This window comes from Schistosoma haematobium, chromosome 2 (assembly GCF_000699445.3).
Source record: "Schistosoma haematobium chromosome 2, whole genome shotgun sequence".
NCBI lineage: Eukaryota > Metazoa > Platyhelminthes > Trematoda > Strigeidida > Schistosomatidae > Schistosoma > Schistosoma haematobium.
The window spans coordinates 8,382,625-8,403,177 of NC_067197.1; the positions used below are offsets into that span (position 1 = coordinate 8,382,625).

The window sequence follows — 20,553 nt, forward strand, 5'->3', positions numbered from 1 at the left end:
TTTCCTTCAGATGTTGAGGTCTTCATAATCCAGTCGACCACCAGAAGAAAGAGGAAGGAAGAGAGTGAACAGCCTTGTCTGACTCCGGTCCTTACTTGGAATGCATCTGTCAGCTGTCCTCCATGCACTACTTTGCACTGTAGTCCGTCGTATGAGTTCCGGATAATATTGACAATCTTCTCAGGAACTCCGTAGTGTCGAAGAAGTTTCCATAATGTCCTCCTATCTACACTGTCGAATGCCTTTTCATAATCAATGAAGTTGATGTATAGTGACGAGTTCCACTCAACTGATTGTTCGACGATGATCCGTAGTGTTGCAATTTGGTCTGTGCACGACCGATCCTTTCGGAATCCAGCTTGTTGATCTCGAAGTTGGGCATCTACTGCATCCTTCATCCGGTTCAGCAACAATCTGTTGAAGACTTTCCCTGGTATTGACAGTAGTGTAATGCCTCTGTAGTTTTCACATTTGCTCAGATCTCCTTTCTTTGGAATCTTGATGAGGTGTCCTTCTTTCCAGTCCATTGGCACTTGTTCCTCCTCCCAAATCTTTTTGAATAGAGGGTAAAGCATGCTTGTGGTTACTTCGACGTCTGATTTCAGTGCTTCAGCTGGTATGTTGTCGGGTCCTGCTGCTTTCCCGTTCTTGATTTGTCTGACGGCCATTCTAATTTCTTCCGTCGTTGGTGGGTTGACATCTATAGGAAGATCTGTGTGTGCTGCTTCGATGTTCGGTGGATTCATTGGAGCCGGCCTATTCAGGAGTTCCTCGAAGTATTCTACCCATCTGTTTCGCTGTTGTTGAATTTCAGTGATTGGCTTGCCTTCTTTGTCTTTGACCGGCCTCTCTGGTTTACTGTATTTCCCTGATAGTTTCTTCGTTGTATCGTAGAGCTGTTTCATATTTCCTTCTCTAGCAGCTTTTTCTGCCGTCGTTGCTAATTCTTCCACGTATTTCTTCATGTCGGCTCTAATGCTCCTCTTCACTTGCTTGTTTGCTTCTATGTATTCAGCTTGTGCTTGGACTTTCTCTGCTCGTGTTCGGCTGTTGTTAATTGCTGTCTTCTTGTTCTTCCTTTCTTTGATCTTGTCCAGTGTTTCTATAGAGATCCATTCCTTATGATGGTGTTTCTTTAGGCCCAGAACCTCTTGACACGTTGAAGTCAATGTTTCTTTGATGCCTTTCCAGTTGTCCTCCATGGTAGTTTCTTCTTCCTTCAGTAGATCTTGAAAGGCTTGGAATCTGTTGTTGAGAGCTATCTTGAATTCATTGAGTTTGTCAGTATCTCGAAGGAAGGCTGTATTGAACCTTTGTAGTGCTGTTTGTCCACTTGTCCAGTTCTTTTTTAGCTTCAGTTTTAAATTGGCTACAACTAGGTGGTGATCTGAAGCTACGTCAGCTCCTCTCCTAGTTCTCACATCTTCCATTGTCCTTCGGAATTTTTTGTTGATGCAAATATGGTCTATCTGGTTCTCTGTAGTGTGGTCCGGTGAGATCCATGTAGCCTTGTGTATACGTTTGTGTGGAAATATTGTGCCTCCTATGACTAATTTGTTGAATGCACACAAATTTGCAAATCTTTCTCCATTTTCGTTCCTCTCTCCCAGTCCATGTCGTCCCATAATATCTTCATATCCAGTGTTGTCTATTCCGACCTTGGCATTTAGATCTCCCATCAGAATGGTGAGGTCCTTTCTTGAGCATTTCTCTATGATTGACTGCAGCCGCTCGTAGAATTGATCTTTAATGTCGTCGTTGCTACCATTGGTGGGTGCATAACATTGGATAATATTCATTAAGATCCCCTCCTTCTTTGTTTTGAATGATGCTTTGATGATTCGGGATCCGTGGGATTCCCATCCTACAAGTGCATTTCGTGCTACTTTGGACAGCATTAGAGCGACTCCCTGAGTGTGTGGAGCATTTTCCTCTTCGTGACCGGAGTATAGCAGCATCTCTCCCGTAGCTAGCCTTTTCTGTCCAGCTTGGGTCCAGTGGGTTTCGCTGATTCCCAGTACTGCCAAGTTGTATCTCCTCATTTCCGTTGCAAGTTGACTGGTCTTCCCGGTTTCCCACATTGTTCTAACGTTCCATGTACCTATAAAAATTTTTGCTCTGGTTGTTAGAAGGGGCATCGGCCTCGTGGCTTCCGAAGGAATTCGGCTTTCACCATGAAGCGTCATAATTCTTCTAAATGAAGACCTTCTAACTCTCAGGGCAGAGTTAAAATGGTTTGAATTATTTTTTCTGGTAAGCGTTTTTTTAGCGAATTAGTTTTCTACGGGATGGGGACGCTAACCCCATGCCCAACCCTCCTCCTTTACCCGGGCTTGGGACCGGCAGTAACTCTAGAAGAGCTACAGGCGGAGTTAGTAACAGTATCAATGATAGTAAAAACAATTCAACAACAAAAATATAATTTAAGAAGGAAAACTGAATTTACAGAACCAAAATAAATAGGTATTTGAAGAAAAAAATGTGAATGTATCTGTGACATTGCGACCAATTTCAGGAAATGCTATTCAGCATCTTCAAATCAGTGGTAACAATAACCTCAACCTAGTAGTCTACATCTACTTACTCGAATCCATTTAACAGTTAATTACTGTATGGATTGATCCTATATCGTAATTTGGCTACCTATTTTTCTTTGTCAGAGTGTTATCAGTGTTAAGTTTGACTTGTTGTTCAGAATTATCTGGCTTCTTCAGTAAATCATAAGTATATATATATTTTTACTTGAATCAAATCATATATTATGGCAATACGTTCATTTATTCATTTTGTTTTAATTAGTATTTACGAGTTGTCCGACTGAGATATGGTCGCTTCCCAGTAATTTTTGAACGATTAGTTCGTGTTTACGGTAGAGAAGTTGCTCCACGTGCATATGTATTATTTTCTTATATACAGGTAAACAATTTATTTCGTATGTAAATTCGATTTTTGTATTATATAATGACAATAGATAACATTTCAGTCATTTGTCTAGAGGATGGTTCTCATGTTTATTTGTACTGTGATATTTATTTCAAGGTTTGCAATTTGGCTTTCAGTGATCTCCAGTTTTACTGACAGACGTTTAATAGGTATTCACCAATACCTGAATTTGATATCCTTTTGTTTATTTGGTGGTTTAATGTAAGCACGAATGAATTTTTCGGTCTTGTCATACAACCCCACTGATCTTTTTAAATACTGAAGTTGTCACAAATAATAATAAAGGTAGAGGGCAGTTGCCGCTTACCAGTCGCCTACACCATAGAGGTACTTTTTAATTTTTATGAAGGTAACTGTACTAGTGATGCTCTTAGCGACCTGGGAGCGTGACTGTAGAGCCCAAGGGTCAACTACTTGAGGCCAGTCATAAACGGCTTTTCTGTGAGAAGTATGTAATTTATTAACTTCATGCTTCAGAAGACTTTCAAACTGAAGACGGAAATCTTTGGGGTGAGTGGAGGTTTGCTATTTTTCGGATGGGTCTTTTCTAACCCTCTGCTGTCGTTATGCGAAATCAGCATCTCTGGAGGTTATGGTTGTGTCTGAAAGGAAACACGTCACTGCCACCACACGTTAGTGGAGTCGACGGTACAACTTTACCGTTGGATCACGGGTTCGCTGCTCCTAGCTCTACTATTCCCCAACCACCTTGTCTGTCATGGTGGAGACTGAAGACATTTTTTCTTCAGGCGAAATAGCTCGGTCGTGTCATTATGATAAACAAACGCAACCATCCATATCAAGGTAATATCTACTCTCAGGATATTTAAGCTCCATGTAGGACTCATAAAGTTGTATTTTCCCTAGTGTAGATTGAATTGTTTATGTATTGTAAATATATCGCATCACAATTTGCTTTTATTCACCACAACCTGTCAGTTGGCTTAAGACCACTTATATTCCGAATGGTTGTCAGTATTAAATTCAGTAATCTGATTAGCACATATTAGCATTTTGGGAGAAAATTGTATTTTTGTTTTTTACTAAGTAACCAAATTTGCTTAGTTTAGATGGTATTCATTGGCGATATTTATGTGCAGGATCATTATCCTGCACAAGTTTAGTTTTCGCTAAAAAGTCGTGCAATCACTACGCAATATTGTTTCTATAATTTTTTTTATAAAGGAGGGTTTGTTATGATTGTTGAATTTTGTTGTCAGTATCATAAACCGAGCTTAATTGAACAACTATTGGTAGATGTAGCTATTTCAGTTTAGTATCGAGCTCCTTAAGATTGCAAATTTATGATCATACTAGTGATCGAACATAGGAACATCTGATCTCTCAGCGACCGCTTAACAACTACACCACTAATTTGGCATCAAATAGTGCGGATTCTTAACATCAATGAATTTAGTATGTTACGCAACTATCATCCAACGCTAGTTGTTGGTGATTGCTTCGCATCTAACATGATTAAAATCCACTGGTAACTGCTTTTCACTAGAACTCCGGAGATTATATTTTAGAATTAGTCACCAGTATACGTATATTTCGATCTTATACTTCGTTCTCATTTTTGTACTGAACATTTTGATGACTGAAGTGTTCAACTTTTGCCCACCAAGTTGTAGCTACAAATCCCACCTCACGTTCGTTTTTCACAACTGAATATTATCACTGACTCTTACATTTACAAAGCTAAGTATATGAATCTGTACCTGGTAAATGAGTTATTCACTCTTTTGAAAAATCCCTTCTCTGAGTACATTTATATATACTATCGTGAACAAGAACACGGGTAGGGGCAATTGAATTATGTTTAGCACAATATTACCGAGTTACTTGGTAAAATAGAAAAACCATACTATAATACTTAATTTACAAAATGTTCAATAATTGTCTCGAACTTCGTTGTTCTTGCATTTCCATACCAATTGCTTCCTAGTCCCGCTCTTCCTTTCTTGATCTTCCCCATCTTCTGCTGCCAGACATTACATTCCTGACTCGCGTCATATACTACTTATATCAATATAAGTAGCACGCACCACAATACCACCTAGTATTATGTAAGTAGTTTATGGTACGAGTTGATATTAGTTAGAGGATATATATATATATATATATATATATATATATATATATATATCTTTGGTCTTGTTTATTTCCAATTTACATCTTAAAAACATGTAACTACTCTGTTTTCATACATAAAATCAGCATTCTCATCTTATAAAATTCTTAGGAACAATATGTGCGCAAAAGTCAGTGGAAGAGGGTTTTTTTTAAATAGATTTCAACGAAAATGAATATATTTACGCCTAAAATTTGCATTAAAATTCCTCGGAAAACGAAATTAGTACTTTTAGCATAAACATCGATGTAATTGGAAATTGATATTTTTAGTGTATCACTTCCATAATCAATATACTCAAATAACTATTTGAGGTGTCAGGCAATTATTACCAAACGCGATGAGTGATAGTCACGCAATATCACGAATCCATTGAAGTTGCTCACGTACTGCATTCCGCCTCAGTAGGTCAAGTGCACGCTATGAGTTCTGAAGTTTTTAGGTTCAGTCTGCAGTGACGTCGTGGTCGAGCACTCCTAAGGAGGAGTCCCGAATCAGGACAAAACAGTTGTCCGGTGCATGGTTCTTTATGGTTGTCTAACTAAAATCTATCTGTGGTATGAACTCTGAAATAACTTAGCTGTTTATTGTTTTTTTCTTGAGAAATTTAGAATTCAGAAAGTGAAAAGATTAAAGGTTTTCAAGAAAACAAAAATTTGAAAAAGAAGTCAAACGAGAAGGATGATTGTGAACCGAAAAAGTCAAAGTCTACTGGTGGAATTTCTCAGGCATTAGTGAGTTAGTCATATCGGAGATAGTATTTTGCTTGTAAAGTCACTGTTCTGAAGCTGTTTTGTGTCTTTAGTCTGTTATTTACTAATATGTAAATAAGTAGTATATCTGCCTTGATTGATAATTGACTACGCTTTCCCAATTTATTGTTTTTTAACAGGTCTGTCAGTTTCGACTGTCATAACTATGAGTATGAAAATAGTATTGTAAAGAACTAACTAATATTAAACAATATATTCGTTGATAGGACACACATATCTGCATCATATACGACCAATTTCGGATCTCTTTATTTATGATTCTCTGAACGTTACGAGACATTTGTTTTAGAGTCAGTCGATTAATTCCTTTAAATACCATATATATTGGTCAAGCCTCTTCTAGCTTGTTTAGAGCCTAGTAATGTTATAGCACAATAGTAATTTAGGGTGCACATCTCATATCTTATTTACCTCAGCTAATGAAAGTTTGCCATCTTGAAATGTAATTAACATCATCTATCGTTTGTTGATAGTGGACGATATTCATCGAGTTTACAAATTGGAAGTAAGTGCCCAAGATATGGCATCCTGATTATCAATCGTTCAATTTCATTCATAAATACAAGTCATCTTAAAATAAATCGTTTTATTTTCTGTTGCAAAAATCCTAAATTTATAAGCTGACTTTGAGTCTCACTCAAAAATTAGTACAAACGTCTAAACTACTTGTAAGTAGTTGTTGAGGTTGAATAAAATACCAATCATATATATATAGACGGTTCTGTGATAATTTATACAAGTTGTTCACAAACCATCGAACTAATTTATAACATTTCTTTTTGGTTTACAGATTTCTCGCACTATCAAAGATTCTCGCCTAATTCCACAATTAATATATGCTATTGAACAATATGAACGATTTTTAATGCAATTATCGAAAAAGTCTAAGGTGAGCATCTTTCTTTTTTATCTTTACTACTATACCGTCCTGCTTCGGCACACGTATACTCTTACAGCCCACACAAAAATCAAGTGACTTATGTAGCACACATGTATTCAGTGCCTCTTTGTACCAATATATTAATGTGTTCAAATAAATAAACAAATGATATAAATTCCTATAACCCTGATGATTAGTTTGTAAAAGTTTTCAATAATTATTTGAATGGAAATACACCTAACTGTTAGGTCTTTTGTTCTAACTTCACTTCAAAATGTCTATTACAATATTTAAGACACAAGTTTAACTCAAGAGCATGCCTTCTATTTTATGTTTAAGTGACCATTTTCTCATCCTGCCGTGACGATATAATCCGTAATTGGTCACATAGGAAGTGAGAACTACCAGTTTGAAAGAATTTTTGTTAGTAAGTGAATCACTAGTCTGTCCAAGGCCATTTTGTACATCTCTCTGTCTGAACCCGTCCGGATGCATTGATTCGAATGCCTTGTAACTGTAGTTATTTGACCTTTTTTAGTATATTTCTTCAAACACCCTCTATCTTTACATAGTGAATGTTTCTTGTTGTTATGTAGTCCTAGATTTTTTTCACTGTCGAAGTACATAAGTGAAGAAGAGGACTGAAGCTTTTTCATGGTCATCGAACTCTGTGTGCTTGAGTAAAATTATAAAATTGAACATATGTGGAGAAGTGTATAGGTGGTCATTGAATAGTGACTAAGATGATATATGTTTAGTTTTTCGTAGTGCTTTCAGTTCGGGATTGAATACGTCAGTCATAACATTTTTGACTATGAGACTAAATAATACGGTTTTGATATCTTGAAACCCATGAATATTTCTAATAGTCATATGCTTTACTAGCTATTTATTAACTGTAAGTGTTGGGGGATCCACCCAGGAGAGTTGGAAAACCCTGATTCCAAACCATTAGTACACATGGGCTTCAGTATCTTAAGGGAAAATATGATGTATGAACTTATTGTTGGTCACGAGTTACCATGAGACTGCATTTTCTAACGTTGCTCCACTGCCTAGTGGATTAGATCGTTAGGTCAAATTTTCGGCGAGTAGCCTCCCCTAAAATCCTTCTGCTTCCGTTCAAGTATCCGGGCAGTATCCCAGCCCTCACACAACTTGAATGATGAAATGTAGCGCATATACATTTGGTGCCTTCTTCTAACAATGTTTATGTCTTTAAATAAATAAATAAATAAATAAATGGAAATCTTCGTATTTAATAAGGTTAGAATAATTCAAAACACTTAATAATTATTCTTCCATCTATTTCATTCAAGATTCTTATTAAAAACTGATAATAGTAGTAGTTTTCTAAAACATTTCATAAAACTTACTTAAAAATGTTTCTTTTGTTGTTAATGTGAAAAATGTACACAAAAAAGAATACAGTCTTGTCCTTTATTCTAATTCTCACTGTTTAAATTATTAATTTACATTACTGTTACTGTTGTTTGTCGGATGAATGAATGAATCTGTAAGCTGTTATGTATGTTAATTATTAGTTGTCTAGACACTTAATTTTCCTATTCAAATTCTACCATTTTTTTTCTGTATTTTTCAATTTACATTTTACATTTAAAAATAATACATAAATATTTCATGTTAGTGATAAAGTGATTTACATATGATTTCAAGGTTTTATTGAACTGTTTTGACATAATTGTGTGTGTGTGTGTGTGTGTGTGTGTGTGCGTGTTTAGCCTTTCACTATCATGCTATACTAACGGTTATTGTGGAGCATTTCACTAAAGTTACAGTTTTGGTGATTCTTCTTATTTGTTTTCCTTTTTGTTTGAGTTTCTTTGACAAGTATTTTAATTAAGTTGAAGTTTTGCGAAGACTGGCTTTATTTGTTACAGATTGATCTGATTTGGTTGTGCCTTTATAAATTAGGGAGTAGTGTATATTGATGAGATCAATGTTTAATGAATTCCACCCTGTAAAGTATTTGGATTGGTTAGCTTTTAAACTCTAATCGTTTCATTCTCAGAGTAAAAATTTCACATTACATTGGAGAGTATAGTTAATTACTCATTAGTTTATTATAATATGTGAAGTCAATAACTGTTCATTACTTGGCTTTTAGGAATAAGACACAGTAGTATAAGGAACAATTTTATACGTTCCAATTATTATCTGGTTATTTTATTTGTTGGACGAATATTTGATAAGTTTTGGATTAACTACTATGATATTCACAGGTTGTATTCTTCACGGTTTGATCTCAGTTGCGGTATCATTAATAACTGAGGGTCAGTGGACATACACGACCCCATCAATAGTCGAACTCAGGGCATTCACATTTTTCATCAAACTCCTAACCATATGACTACTGGGTTGACATTTTATGGTATAAACATTTCCAACTTCAGTGAACTCACGATATAGTATGATGTCATTGTCTTTGGGAGATGTTCATTCATTTGTTGGTTAAGTTGCGTGATAGTAATTTGATGTGTAATTACTTTATTTAGTCCAGTGCATAATCCTAGTAGTAGTTCATGAGCTCTCTCGATGTCAAGTTTCATTTTTTTTATTTTCTAGATTAATCTTATGCGTAATGTCAAATTGAGTACAGTACGAGATTTTCGTATTAATCAAGCTGCAGTGATTGCCAGTTTAGAACAATCTACTGCTTTGAGTCTTAGTAGTCTTAGTGATAACAGTGAACCCGATGAAGTTACTGAGAATTTAAACAATGACGTTATAAATGCTAATGATCCGACTGAGAGAGAAGAGGAAGATACCAATCGTAGGAGTGATAATGATAATGATGACGATAAGCAGCACCGTAGTAGCCATTATCAAGATGATAATCATGTTTCTGGTGATGAAAATAATGTGTGTGACGATATCGATTCGCATAATGTAATGCATACTAATGATATAGATGAAAATGTAGAAAACATTTCATCGAATCACCTATCTAAATCACGTACTACTGTAACACCTGCTTGGGGTCGTGTAAGTTAATGTTATTGTTTTGTTTTCAATTTGTCGTTATATACTTTTCATAAAACTTATAGAAACGTTAATATTGTAACTCAATGTTTCATTGTATTTCAAAATAATATAATGTTATTCCATGATAATCGGATTCTGTTTACCAAAGAATGCGAATACTTATAGTATCCAATACTACGTAATCTTCAAATGCACTAAGATTATATAGACTTGTTAATTAAGTACACCTGTTTTTCAAATTACTGCTGTTTATCAGGGTTCAGTGCAATGCCGATGCTAAGATCAAAATAGGTGGAATTATGTTTGAACTTGCTACGTATATGCTGAATGTGGAGTACTTTGACGTTTAAATATTAATCTCAAGTTCTCCTACGAAATTCCTGGAAACATTTGGCGTAATCTAGATTATGTTGTTTTGTGTTACCTCCTCACTGTATCGTATTCTTTGATTGCTAATATCAAATTATTATCAAGAGATACAATATCATTATAGCTAACATTTAGTGTATTTTGAGATTCCTTAGTGAGAAATGTTGTGGTTATGTATAGGATACTAAACAAATGTGTCAAAACAGTTAATGTCGTAGTGTTTTCTCATCAGCTGACCTTTTCTTTGACATTTATTAAGTATGCTTATACACTTTGTACATTGACTCACAGTACTAGTGTCCGGATCGTGAAGTAAAATGATTCCATAACATCATAGACTTTGGTTTGAGCCATTTTGATATATGTAAAGTACTCGATTGAGTTCTTTACGATAATCTCAAAAAGATTTGTTAAAGCCATTTGATGATGTGACTCGGAATCAGTTTCGTTACCACATATTCCTTCACTTCTTCCTCTTAGCTTCTCGTTTTCAATGTTATCCTGAGACTTTTTATTCCATGAATTAATCCTCTACTCTGAAAAATAGCATTCTGTTTTCTTGATTTCATCTGGTCTTTCGTAGAGAGATATATCTTGTACATCAATAAAATTCCCAACGTCATATACTTAATTTAGTAACAGTGTTAAAGTGAAATTTCAAATACATTAGTTAGATATTTCAGTGTAGTATTTAGTATTTTTATTTTTGTTTTGATTGTCACACACATACATAGCAGGAGAGAAAGAGAGAACTAAGTCATTGAAAATCATATGAAATTGAAATACTGATAATAGTATCAATAACAACGAAAGTTTCAAGTTATTTCAAAATGAATAGTTAACATTAATGGGATAAGCTGTTGGACAATAAATAATAGTAAAACTCACCGTCTCTAGAGAAAGACAAATCGAGGGAATGTAATTGTTGTACAGTTACAATGTATTCTAAGTCATGTCTAAATCCTCTCTGACTATCGGTTACAGTTAGTTCGCAGATTCTTGACTATGTTGGTCTGGATTCTACAATAGTTATGAGCTAATATTGTATGTAATCTTCGTCTTTAATCTACTGTTATGCTAACTATCAAAGCTTTTTAGATATTGGTCATTACTGGATTCTTTTTAAATTCCGTTATTATGGACGACGAAACCAAAACGTAGCATCAATAAATTTAATCATTGACTGTTGGACTGTTGGTGGGTGAACACTAACTGGTTAAGGTCCACACGATTATCGCAACCAATGGTTACAGATTTTTGAATGACATGTCTCAGGATCAGTCTCGATGGGGCAGATGCATTCACCTTTTTATCTTCACGTAGATCCTACGTTTCGAACTTAACCGCGAATCTACCCCTTCTCGAATCATATTGTCTTCACCTAATCTTATAATGATACTGCTACTACTTATCACTGCCTCGAGATTGGTCTCCATAATTTTATCTCTTTGCTTTGATATATTATAGCGAACTGTATCGATGCACATCTGTACCGGATTCTTTTTTGCTTATGACTGGTTCTTTCCCATACAAAATTTTTTCTCAACTAAAACTTCGTCTTGTAATGATTTTTTTAATATTTAATTTTTGTTTCTTCATTTCACATTGTAGCAGGTCAATCCAGTATCACAACGTAGATCAGCATTGAAAAGATCATTACAATCAATTAATAATAATAATAATAATAATAATAATAATAATAATAATAACCAGTTAACATGTGATGCGAAAGCGAAAAAGCCAAAACTCTGAACATATATCTTTTTGGAAATGTCGTTTGTTAAAGAAACTACGAAATAGACAAGATTTTTAATTCTATTTATTGTATGGGTTTTAGATTTTTTGTGTGTTTTTCTTCTTATCATTGAGATTTATAAAGAAATATACGTTTTTATTTCTTTGAGTTGGTTTTAATGAGTCATGTGTATTTTAAACCAAATGAAATTGTCTACTGAAGTAAATAGTAATATAAAGTAATTAATGAGATTGCTGTGAATCGTTTGATCATTTTCAGATCGGCACTATTGACTACATCCCCCCCGCCGAAATGCCTTGGTACGGCTGACGGTGGGGAGATCCCGATCTTCCTCTCGAAACGTTCTCATATATCCACATATATGTAGTCACTTTCTGGGAGGTCATACTCATTGGCTTCTTGCAGTGGGGATGTTCACGAAATTGAGAGGATGAAAAGCGAATTTACGGCGCTTAAGTCTGACTTTGTGGTAATGATGATCAACCTAGTAGAGTCGGAAAATCCTGACTCCAAACTAATAGCCCATATGAGTTTCAGTATCTTGAGTGAAAAAATATCGTATGCATCTGTTTTTTATCAGCGAATACGACTAGACCTCATCTTCTAACACTGCACCAATGTCTTGTGGATTAGACCTCTAGGGTGAGACTATAATTTATAGACGACCCTTCGAGCGACGCTAAAGTGATCTTGAGAGTGTACACCTAGTAGCTAGGATTAAATAAGGGTTATAAACTAGTGTGAGGGATTAGAATTGTGATTTACAGTTGATGGGTAAGGTTAGAAATTAGATTTAGGGTTTTCATCATGAACTGACTTCAGTTGAAATGCCAAAACTATATTTACCCAAATGGATGAGTAAATTTCGCCCCAAAATCGGAGACCTATTATCTTATACCTAACTGGTTCATCCATAAATTATAGTGTCGCCGATCTCGAGGCCAAAGGGTCGGGAAGTTGCCCTGTAAAAGAACAACTTGCTCCAGTTTGGTCATCCGGCCAGTATTCTGGCCCACATACAAATTTAATGATAACTACTTCTTATACATTTAATGACTGTTCGTTTTTTGAAACAGAAGAATTTTAGTTAGACGTGTGATGATAATTGATGCATTTGTAAGTTTATGCGTTTATTATCCCATGTTATAATTCACTTTACTGGTATTCAGGCTAAATCATCTTATGCAAACGTAAAATAAGCTAACCAATATAAACTTATTAAAGCTGCAACTCAATGATTATCTCTTGAACTCAGTTATCATCTGATCTAGGAATGTTTTACATCATTGTTATCAATTAGTTTAACAGTATGTATTTTAATAATTTATTTGAGATGACTTCGTTAGGTTTTAAAAGAAGTGGCTTCAGTTGTATGAAACCTACTGTATGACCCGGATCGATAGTGTTGATTTCTAACTTATCAGGGAATGTAGCTAACAAAAAGTGACGACTGTTAAGGCCTCAATTTATTGTAATAGAACTGACCATCACTCCCATGCCCTAAGTAATGTCATCAGTCTAATTAGTGTTTCTCCACTACCTTTTTATATGATTTCAATTTTAACTGTCAGGTCATGTTTTCTAGTGGTCTCCTAAGAAAACCACCTGCTTCGTTTTGGGCACCCGGGCAGTATCCCAGCCCTCATATAAATCGAGACATTTTTGTGGAGCATATCTATTTGGTGCCTTCTTGTACCATTGTTTGTATGTTTAAATAAATAAATACATTCGTTTACATGTGCGCTCATTCTCTTCCCATCTAACTCGTTTGCGGCATATTGCTTCATATTACTTGTTGATATACAGTAGACAGTTCTATTTCTAATAATTTCTAAACTTATGGTGTGACTCAAGTTTCTGTTTTGTAGTATCCTAAAGTATTTATATAAACTTGTAGCATCTATATTTTAACTGTTGTAACAGCTATTCCCAGTCTTACACATTCATTTAATCTTTGTTTACATGCATCTGTTTCCATATCTGTGTGTTTTTAATATCCATTTTGGTGGTTGGTGAACTGTTGTTAACATTAGACACACCCATCAACTGTCATTTACACAGTCATATTTTGTGATTAACTTCTATGGTAATAATACAGGGAGTCTTTCTCTTTCCAGACATAAAGACATGGTAATCGCCGCAGATACCTAGCTAGTTGACGTTTGTAACCATTCTATATATGCTCCTTAATAACAGAACAATTCTTCAGACAAATCGTTGTTTGTTCAACTTTGGTTTCGCCTGTATCTTAATCACGTATTTGGACGCTTCGATAGAATTAAAACCTCCCCACTTATTAATTGGATTTAAATACTAATATGCTCAAATTCATAATGTTTACATTAACATTTATTGTTGACGACAAAATTGTGTATTTTATGTTCATAACTATGTTGTGAAAACATAAGCTATAAAACTCAGGTCTAGATATCCTAGTACCCACAATATTATCATACGAATTTGCAAATCTGGGAAATTTCGGTCAAGCATAACAGTGCCAATAGTTTTATTCTTTCAAATATAAAAATTAGTCTCGTTTTTGATTTAGTTTTGTTCTACTAATACCAATTAAAATAAATCCAAAAATGTGTACAATAAAAATCCATTTGAAAAATCTAAACTTAAAGTGATCGCTGTTTTTAAGTTATCCTAAAAAATTTTCAACTGTAAAACGTCACTAACACCATGTCTCCAACTGTAGAATGCGATCCGATGAGTAATTGTATGTGTCTCTAGTACTTTTAAAACCATTAGTCTGTGATTTTGCAGAGCTGCATGCTTCTAGACTATTCTACTGTGCAACACTATCGTGTTTTTTTTAATAAAAATAGATCGAAAGTAATGAAAAAATCCGTGTTACTTTCCAGCTTCCAGTTAAGTTAATGTAGTATGTAGAATACCTGAGTTCGAACCGGGTGTTATCTATACCGGTATGAATAGCCGACTAACATAAACATTCCTTATACAAGAAATGTATAATTGAATGATGAATGGATGTATTTGATAAATCAATTGCATAAGTGGAACCAGTCATTCATATTTTTCTCTCTATTTGTCTTTATCTCTTCCTGTCATAAAAAGTGAAATATTCTACTATGATTTATGTATAACAAATTATTTTGATCATCTATTTATGCAATAACAAAAATATTTACCTGTCATTTGAAAAAAAAAATAATTAGCCACTATATTAAGTGATTGGATTCTTCACACACACACACACACACACACATTCTCCTACGATCGTACTAGTAAGTATGAACATCAAGTTGAATCGCCCAATAGTGAACATATATTGACCTCAACAGCTAATTGTTTCGTATTTAATCTTAGACTATTCAATTTCATCAGTTCTCTTGTTTTAATCATTTTTTTTTGTTTTTTTTTCAATTTACAATAATGGATATTCATTTTAACTTAAATCTAGTCCCTACTTCTCCCCACCCCCACTCAACTACTCCATAGAAAATTGTAACTAACTAACTAACTAATATCGAATTTATTAAGCATATAAAACTATCAATTAATATGTCAATGTGTGTATATCTATTCATCATGTAAATAGATGGTACTTTCGTTTCTACATAATTGATTAATTTCCATGATAATTATGATTAATTTATTTGCTTCTTTTTTTGTTTTTAATTATTAGTTGAAATTTGTTTTGTGTTTTTTTTTTAATGGAAGAAAATATTCTAATCATACATAATAAAAACACAACTTTATCAATAATGAAGCGTGTTTCCTATTTCATATTTTATTGATACTAGTAATAGATATTGGTAGTATGGAGAGAACACAGAGGGAAATAGAGAGCCCTAGTGAATAGTTATTTTGTTATTATTATCATTATTATTCAATATTTCTATAAGAATATTCACTGACAACTTCATATACGATCATTTAGGATTCAAGTCTTATAGCTAGTAAAGTGGTTTTGAAAAATTACTTAGTTGGAATTCAGTGAATTATATTTATCAGTTTGAGTAATATGGATTATTAGTGGAGTAGAAAATTTACTAATCAATAAAATGTGTTTATTTGTGGTAAATTGTGGTACTGTTTAACATACTTACTTACACCTGTTACTCCTCGTGAAGGAACATAGGCCGCTCACTAGCATTCTCCATCCAACCCTGTCCTGGGCAATCCTTTCCAGCTACTTCCAGTTGTTATTCATCGTTTTCATATCTGATTCTATTTCCCGACGTAATGTGTTCTTTGGCCTTCCTCTTTTCCACTTCCCTTCAGGATTCCAAGTTAGGGCTTGCCTCATGATGCAGTTCGATGATTTGCCTAATGTATGTCCTATCCATTTCCATCGTCTTTTCCTAATTTCTTCTCCAGCTGGAAGCTGGTTTGTTCTCTCCCAGAGAAGGCTGTTGCTGATGGTATCCGACCAATCCATGTTGAGTATCTTGCGTAGACAACCATTTATAAATACTTGTACCTTCTTGATTGTGGTTGTTGTAGTTCTCCAAGTCTCAGCTCCGTACAGTAGAACTGCCTTGACGTTCGTATTGAAGATTCTCACTATGATATTGGTTGAAAGTTGTTTTGAGTTCCATATGTTCTTCAATTGTAGGAATGCGGCCCTTGCTTTGCCAATCCTCGCCCTTACGTCTGCATCTGAACCTGCTTGTTCATCGATGATACTTCCCAGATATGTGAAGAATTCTACATCTTCCAGAGTTTCGCCATCAAGGGTGATTGGATTGCTGTTCTCCGCTTTGAATTTGAGGACCTTGGTTTTCTCCTTGTGTATGTTGAGGCTTACTGATGCAGAGACTGCTGCTACACTGGCTGTCTTTATCTGCATTTATTCGTGTGTATGAGATTGGAGGGCTAGGTCATCTGCGAAGTCCAAATCGTCTAATTGGTTCTGAGCTGTCCATTGTATGCCGTGTTTTCCTTCAGATGTCGAGGTCTTCATAATCCAGTCGACTGTTTCACATGCTTAAATTCAAATATATGTATATCACAATGTTTGTAGACGGATAGGATGGAATTACTTAGAAATTTTGAATTTCGGTTTTTTGTTACTTATCTTGACTAAATTCCGCCTGTGGCTCTTCTGGAGTTACTGCCCGTCCCAAGGCCGGATGAAGGAGGAGGGTTAGGCATGAGGTCGGCAGCCCCATCTACTAAAAAAATCTTGCTGAAAAAAACGCTAGCAAGATTAAATAAATTAAACGAATTAAACTCTGCCCTAGGAGTTGAGGGAAAAATATGATGCTTCAAGATGAAAGCCGAAATTCTTAGTAAATCACGAGGCCGATGACACTTCTAACAAACAAAGCAACAATTTTTATAGGTACATGGAAACGTGGAGAACTACTACAACCATCATCAAGAAGGTACAAATATTTATTAATAGTTGTCTACACAAGATACTCAACATCCATTGGCCGGATACTATCAACAACAGTCTTTTGTGGGAGAGGACAACCTAGCTTCCAGCTGAAGAAGAAATGAGGAAAAGACGATGAAAATGGATAGGACATACATTACGCAAATCATCAAACTACATCACGAGGCAAGCCCTAACTTGGAATCCTTAATAGAAGTCTGAAGAACACACTACATCGGGAACTGCAAGTAGACATGAAGAGAATGAATAAGAACTAGAATGGAATGAACAGGACAGGATTGAATAGAGAGTGCTGGTGGGTGGTCTATGCTCCTTCATGAGGAGTTACAGGCGTAAGTAAGTAAGTAATGTTGACTAGCATATATTTAATTCGGATTAATTTGAATTCTAACTGAATTAGAGTTATATTTCTAACTAGTACCATCGAGTTTTATAACAAAGATTGATTTACCTTATAAGGTAGATAACTTAGACAAATATGCTTTGGAATTGAAGGGAAATTGTTTTCTGTTGAATGAGTATTAGGAATTAAAATATTCGTTGGTTATATTCTAATCACTTTCTTTCTCATTCACTGAGATATGTTTGTTGTTTTTATTATCATTTTTCACTATGTATCCTGTATCTCTTTTGAATGATTAAGATTATATTAAAACTTTATATTTTTTATTTCGTTGGAGGTATTCTGCAAGAAAACCTACTCGATATAGGTTTCGTATTATTAAGCATTCTGCAGCAAGATGTACCTGAAATCTTAAGGGAACTGGTCCTCTATGTAAGATTCGAACCCACGTCATTCAGCTTTACAGTTTGTCACATTACCACTAAGCGTTTCGAGCCACGAAGACATATCTACCGAATCTAATGAATGCAAAAATAACAATTGTGTCACAATAATATGAATCCACTATATTTGATTGTTTCTTATCAGCTACTTACAACCGTTTTCTTAACATATGAATAAGCAAATATGAGTTCATTTGAATATATAATTAGAATGTATAGAATGAGTGATGTGGATACAATGGATTGCGTAATAATTGTGGAAGATTTGGAGAGTGTGCTTACATTTTCTGAAGTAGGCAAGTAAAAAACAAATGAGGGAATATATAATCTTAGTATATATGAAATATCAATTAACCTAGCGAATATTATAGGACCAAATAATAACTCGATCACTATCTGGACACATAAATTCAGTCTGAATTTTTCAATTACTACTGCTTCAGCGAAACGTAAAAAGGTTGCATTATTTCTTCGGTCAATAATTTTAATGTCATTTATATCAAGTCCTCTTAAGTGCTGATTGGATCCTGTCGATTTATTTTCAGTATAGTCTATAGTTTACGTGACTCAACATCGGAAAGATTATGTTGAGATGTTAGTTGGTTGAAGGTAGTCGACGGGAAACCTTAGACCTAGGTTTCGTGCTACTTGAACTCGTCAGCAAGATGTTCCTGTAATTTTGAGATAACTCGTGCTTCCTAGCGAATTCAATCCTGTGTCACCCAGTTTTACCGTCAGAGACGTCACCTCGGAGCTAGTTTGGGCGTTATTAACTTTCAGTAAGACTGAGATGTATTTGCAATTGATTGATCTTTAAGTAGTGACCAATACCATGTACGACGAGTCCTTTGTAAAGCCGATAGGATTCCATCAGCTAAGCTTATTCCGGCTAATGTAACTACAATTTTCTGTACTAATACCATTTAAGATGTTTCTAGCTATACGATAAAAATTATGTAATGAAAAATGTGGTTGGAATCTATTTCATTTAATGAATATTGCTTCATATATAGAAAAATGTATCATGTACAGAAGTTGCACTGAGAAGTATTTATCAGTTGCGTAGTCAATGTCCTAGTCTACATTTACATATTTCAAAATTTTAGTGGGTTATATATGCATCATTACTCATAAACACCTTGAATAACAGTGGAAAAACATTTGGGATGGATTTTGCTCTCTCTAAAGGCATAATGTCGTTTCTAGACTGTTCTAGATCGGTGGCGAGATTGATTATAAGGAGTGAAGCACATGCGTAAGTCAACCACTCCACTTATCATGGAGGTTTCATCAGCTTTAGTTGGTTGGTGTCTACCGAAATCTCGCCATAGATTAAGAAACCTTGTTTGGTCTTCGTCAGAGTGAATCACTTATGGTATAAAATTGTGTGCCTGTTTATTAAAAGATGAGTATAATACAGAGCAGTCTTCCATATATTACTCTATATTTGTCGCGCAAAAATTGAAGACGTGTTTAAGTAGCAGGTTTTTGAGCATATATGTCTTAGGGCATTAGTCGTGTATCGTGGAACAACCAAGCGAGTACTGTTGATGTTAGGGAAAGGATACTTGGGAAGTATGACGGATCAGCTGATAAAATACACTTTCAACTGAGGCCCGCCCAACGAGTATCAAGTATACTGAATCACCGTTAACAACGATGTATGATGTTGGATCTCGTAGAAGTACACTGGAATTAAAACACCATTACCGAAGCCAGTACACAGGTTGAGTTCATGAAGTCACTGGGCATTGTTGTTACCTACGTTAATAGATGCATACTACGTGGCTGAAGTCCTTACAATAACTGTGATTGGAGGTATTGGGTTACACGACTCACGTCTATTAACTCTTTTTATATATCTTGAATCTTTTTTGTATTTTCTGTTTCAATAACTCATCTCTTTATATAAAATCATCTTCACCATTCTTTTAGTTATCACTATAATTGATATCATCATCTTGACTCTTGATATCCCCTTTTTATTTCATCTTGTCACCTTAAAATTATATGACAATTGTGTTGACGTAGAATTTTCATGGGCATAATGTTGATCATAACTTATTGACTGATATATCACTGAATGATTCTTAATTAAATCAAATGACTGACAGTTTATCCATACTCTTGTTAACTACTGAAGATTAATCACTGTTATTTCTACATTTTGATTGTGATTAACAAAGCGATCCATAATATGGCGTTTTTTCCTATCTAGGACTTTAAGTAATCCTGTTCAACTCATGGGATATAACCATTTCTTAACCGATTAAAAATAATTCACCTCCCTTTAGTCTAATGGCGTCTAAAAATTTCCATATTTTGTTCTTTAACTGTTTTGTTTTTCTTGGCGTTAGTTTATTTCATTCACATAAAATTTGTTACAGATGTGCACTAAAAATAGTCCACAATAATATTTTGCATAAGGAAAAGGGGGAAACGGAGTTGAAGTAAACAAAACAAAAAAAGAAGAATAGTTAAACAACAATAGTGTATACTATGAGGTATAGTTCAATGAACAATGCAACTAAGACT

General features: G+C 34.7%; 1 protein-coding gene across 1 annotated transcript in view; it reads left to right on the forward strand.

Moving 5' to 3' along the window:
- Positions 1-11,974, forward strand: part of MS3_00000234 (uncharacterized protein) — a 58,883-nt gene extending 46,909 nt beyond the window's left edge. The window contains exons 24-28 of the mRNA XM_051208082.1: positions 2,800-2,916; positions 5,689-5,811; positions 6,641-6,739; positions 9,317-9,736; positions 11,717-11,974. Of these exons, the coding sequence (XP_051067410.1) occupies positions 2,800-2,916; positions 5,689-5,811; positions 6,641-6,739; positions 9,317-9,736; positions 11,717-11,857 (900 nt within the window). The 3' untranslated portion in view covers positions 11,858-11,974. The remainder of the gene's footprint in view (positions 1-2,799; positions 2,917-5,688; positions 5,812-6,640; positions 6,740-9,316; positions 9,737-11,716) is intronic.
- The last annotated feature ends 8,579 nt before the right edge of the window (positions 11,975-20,553 follow it).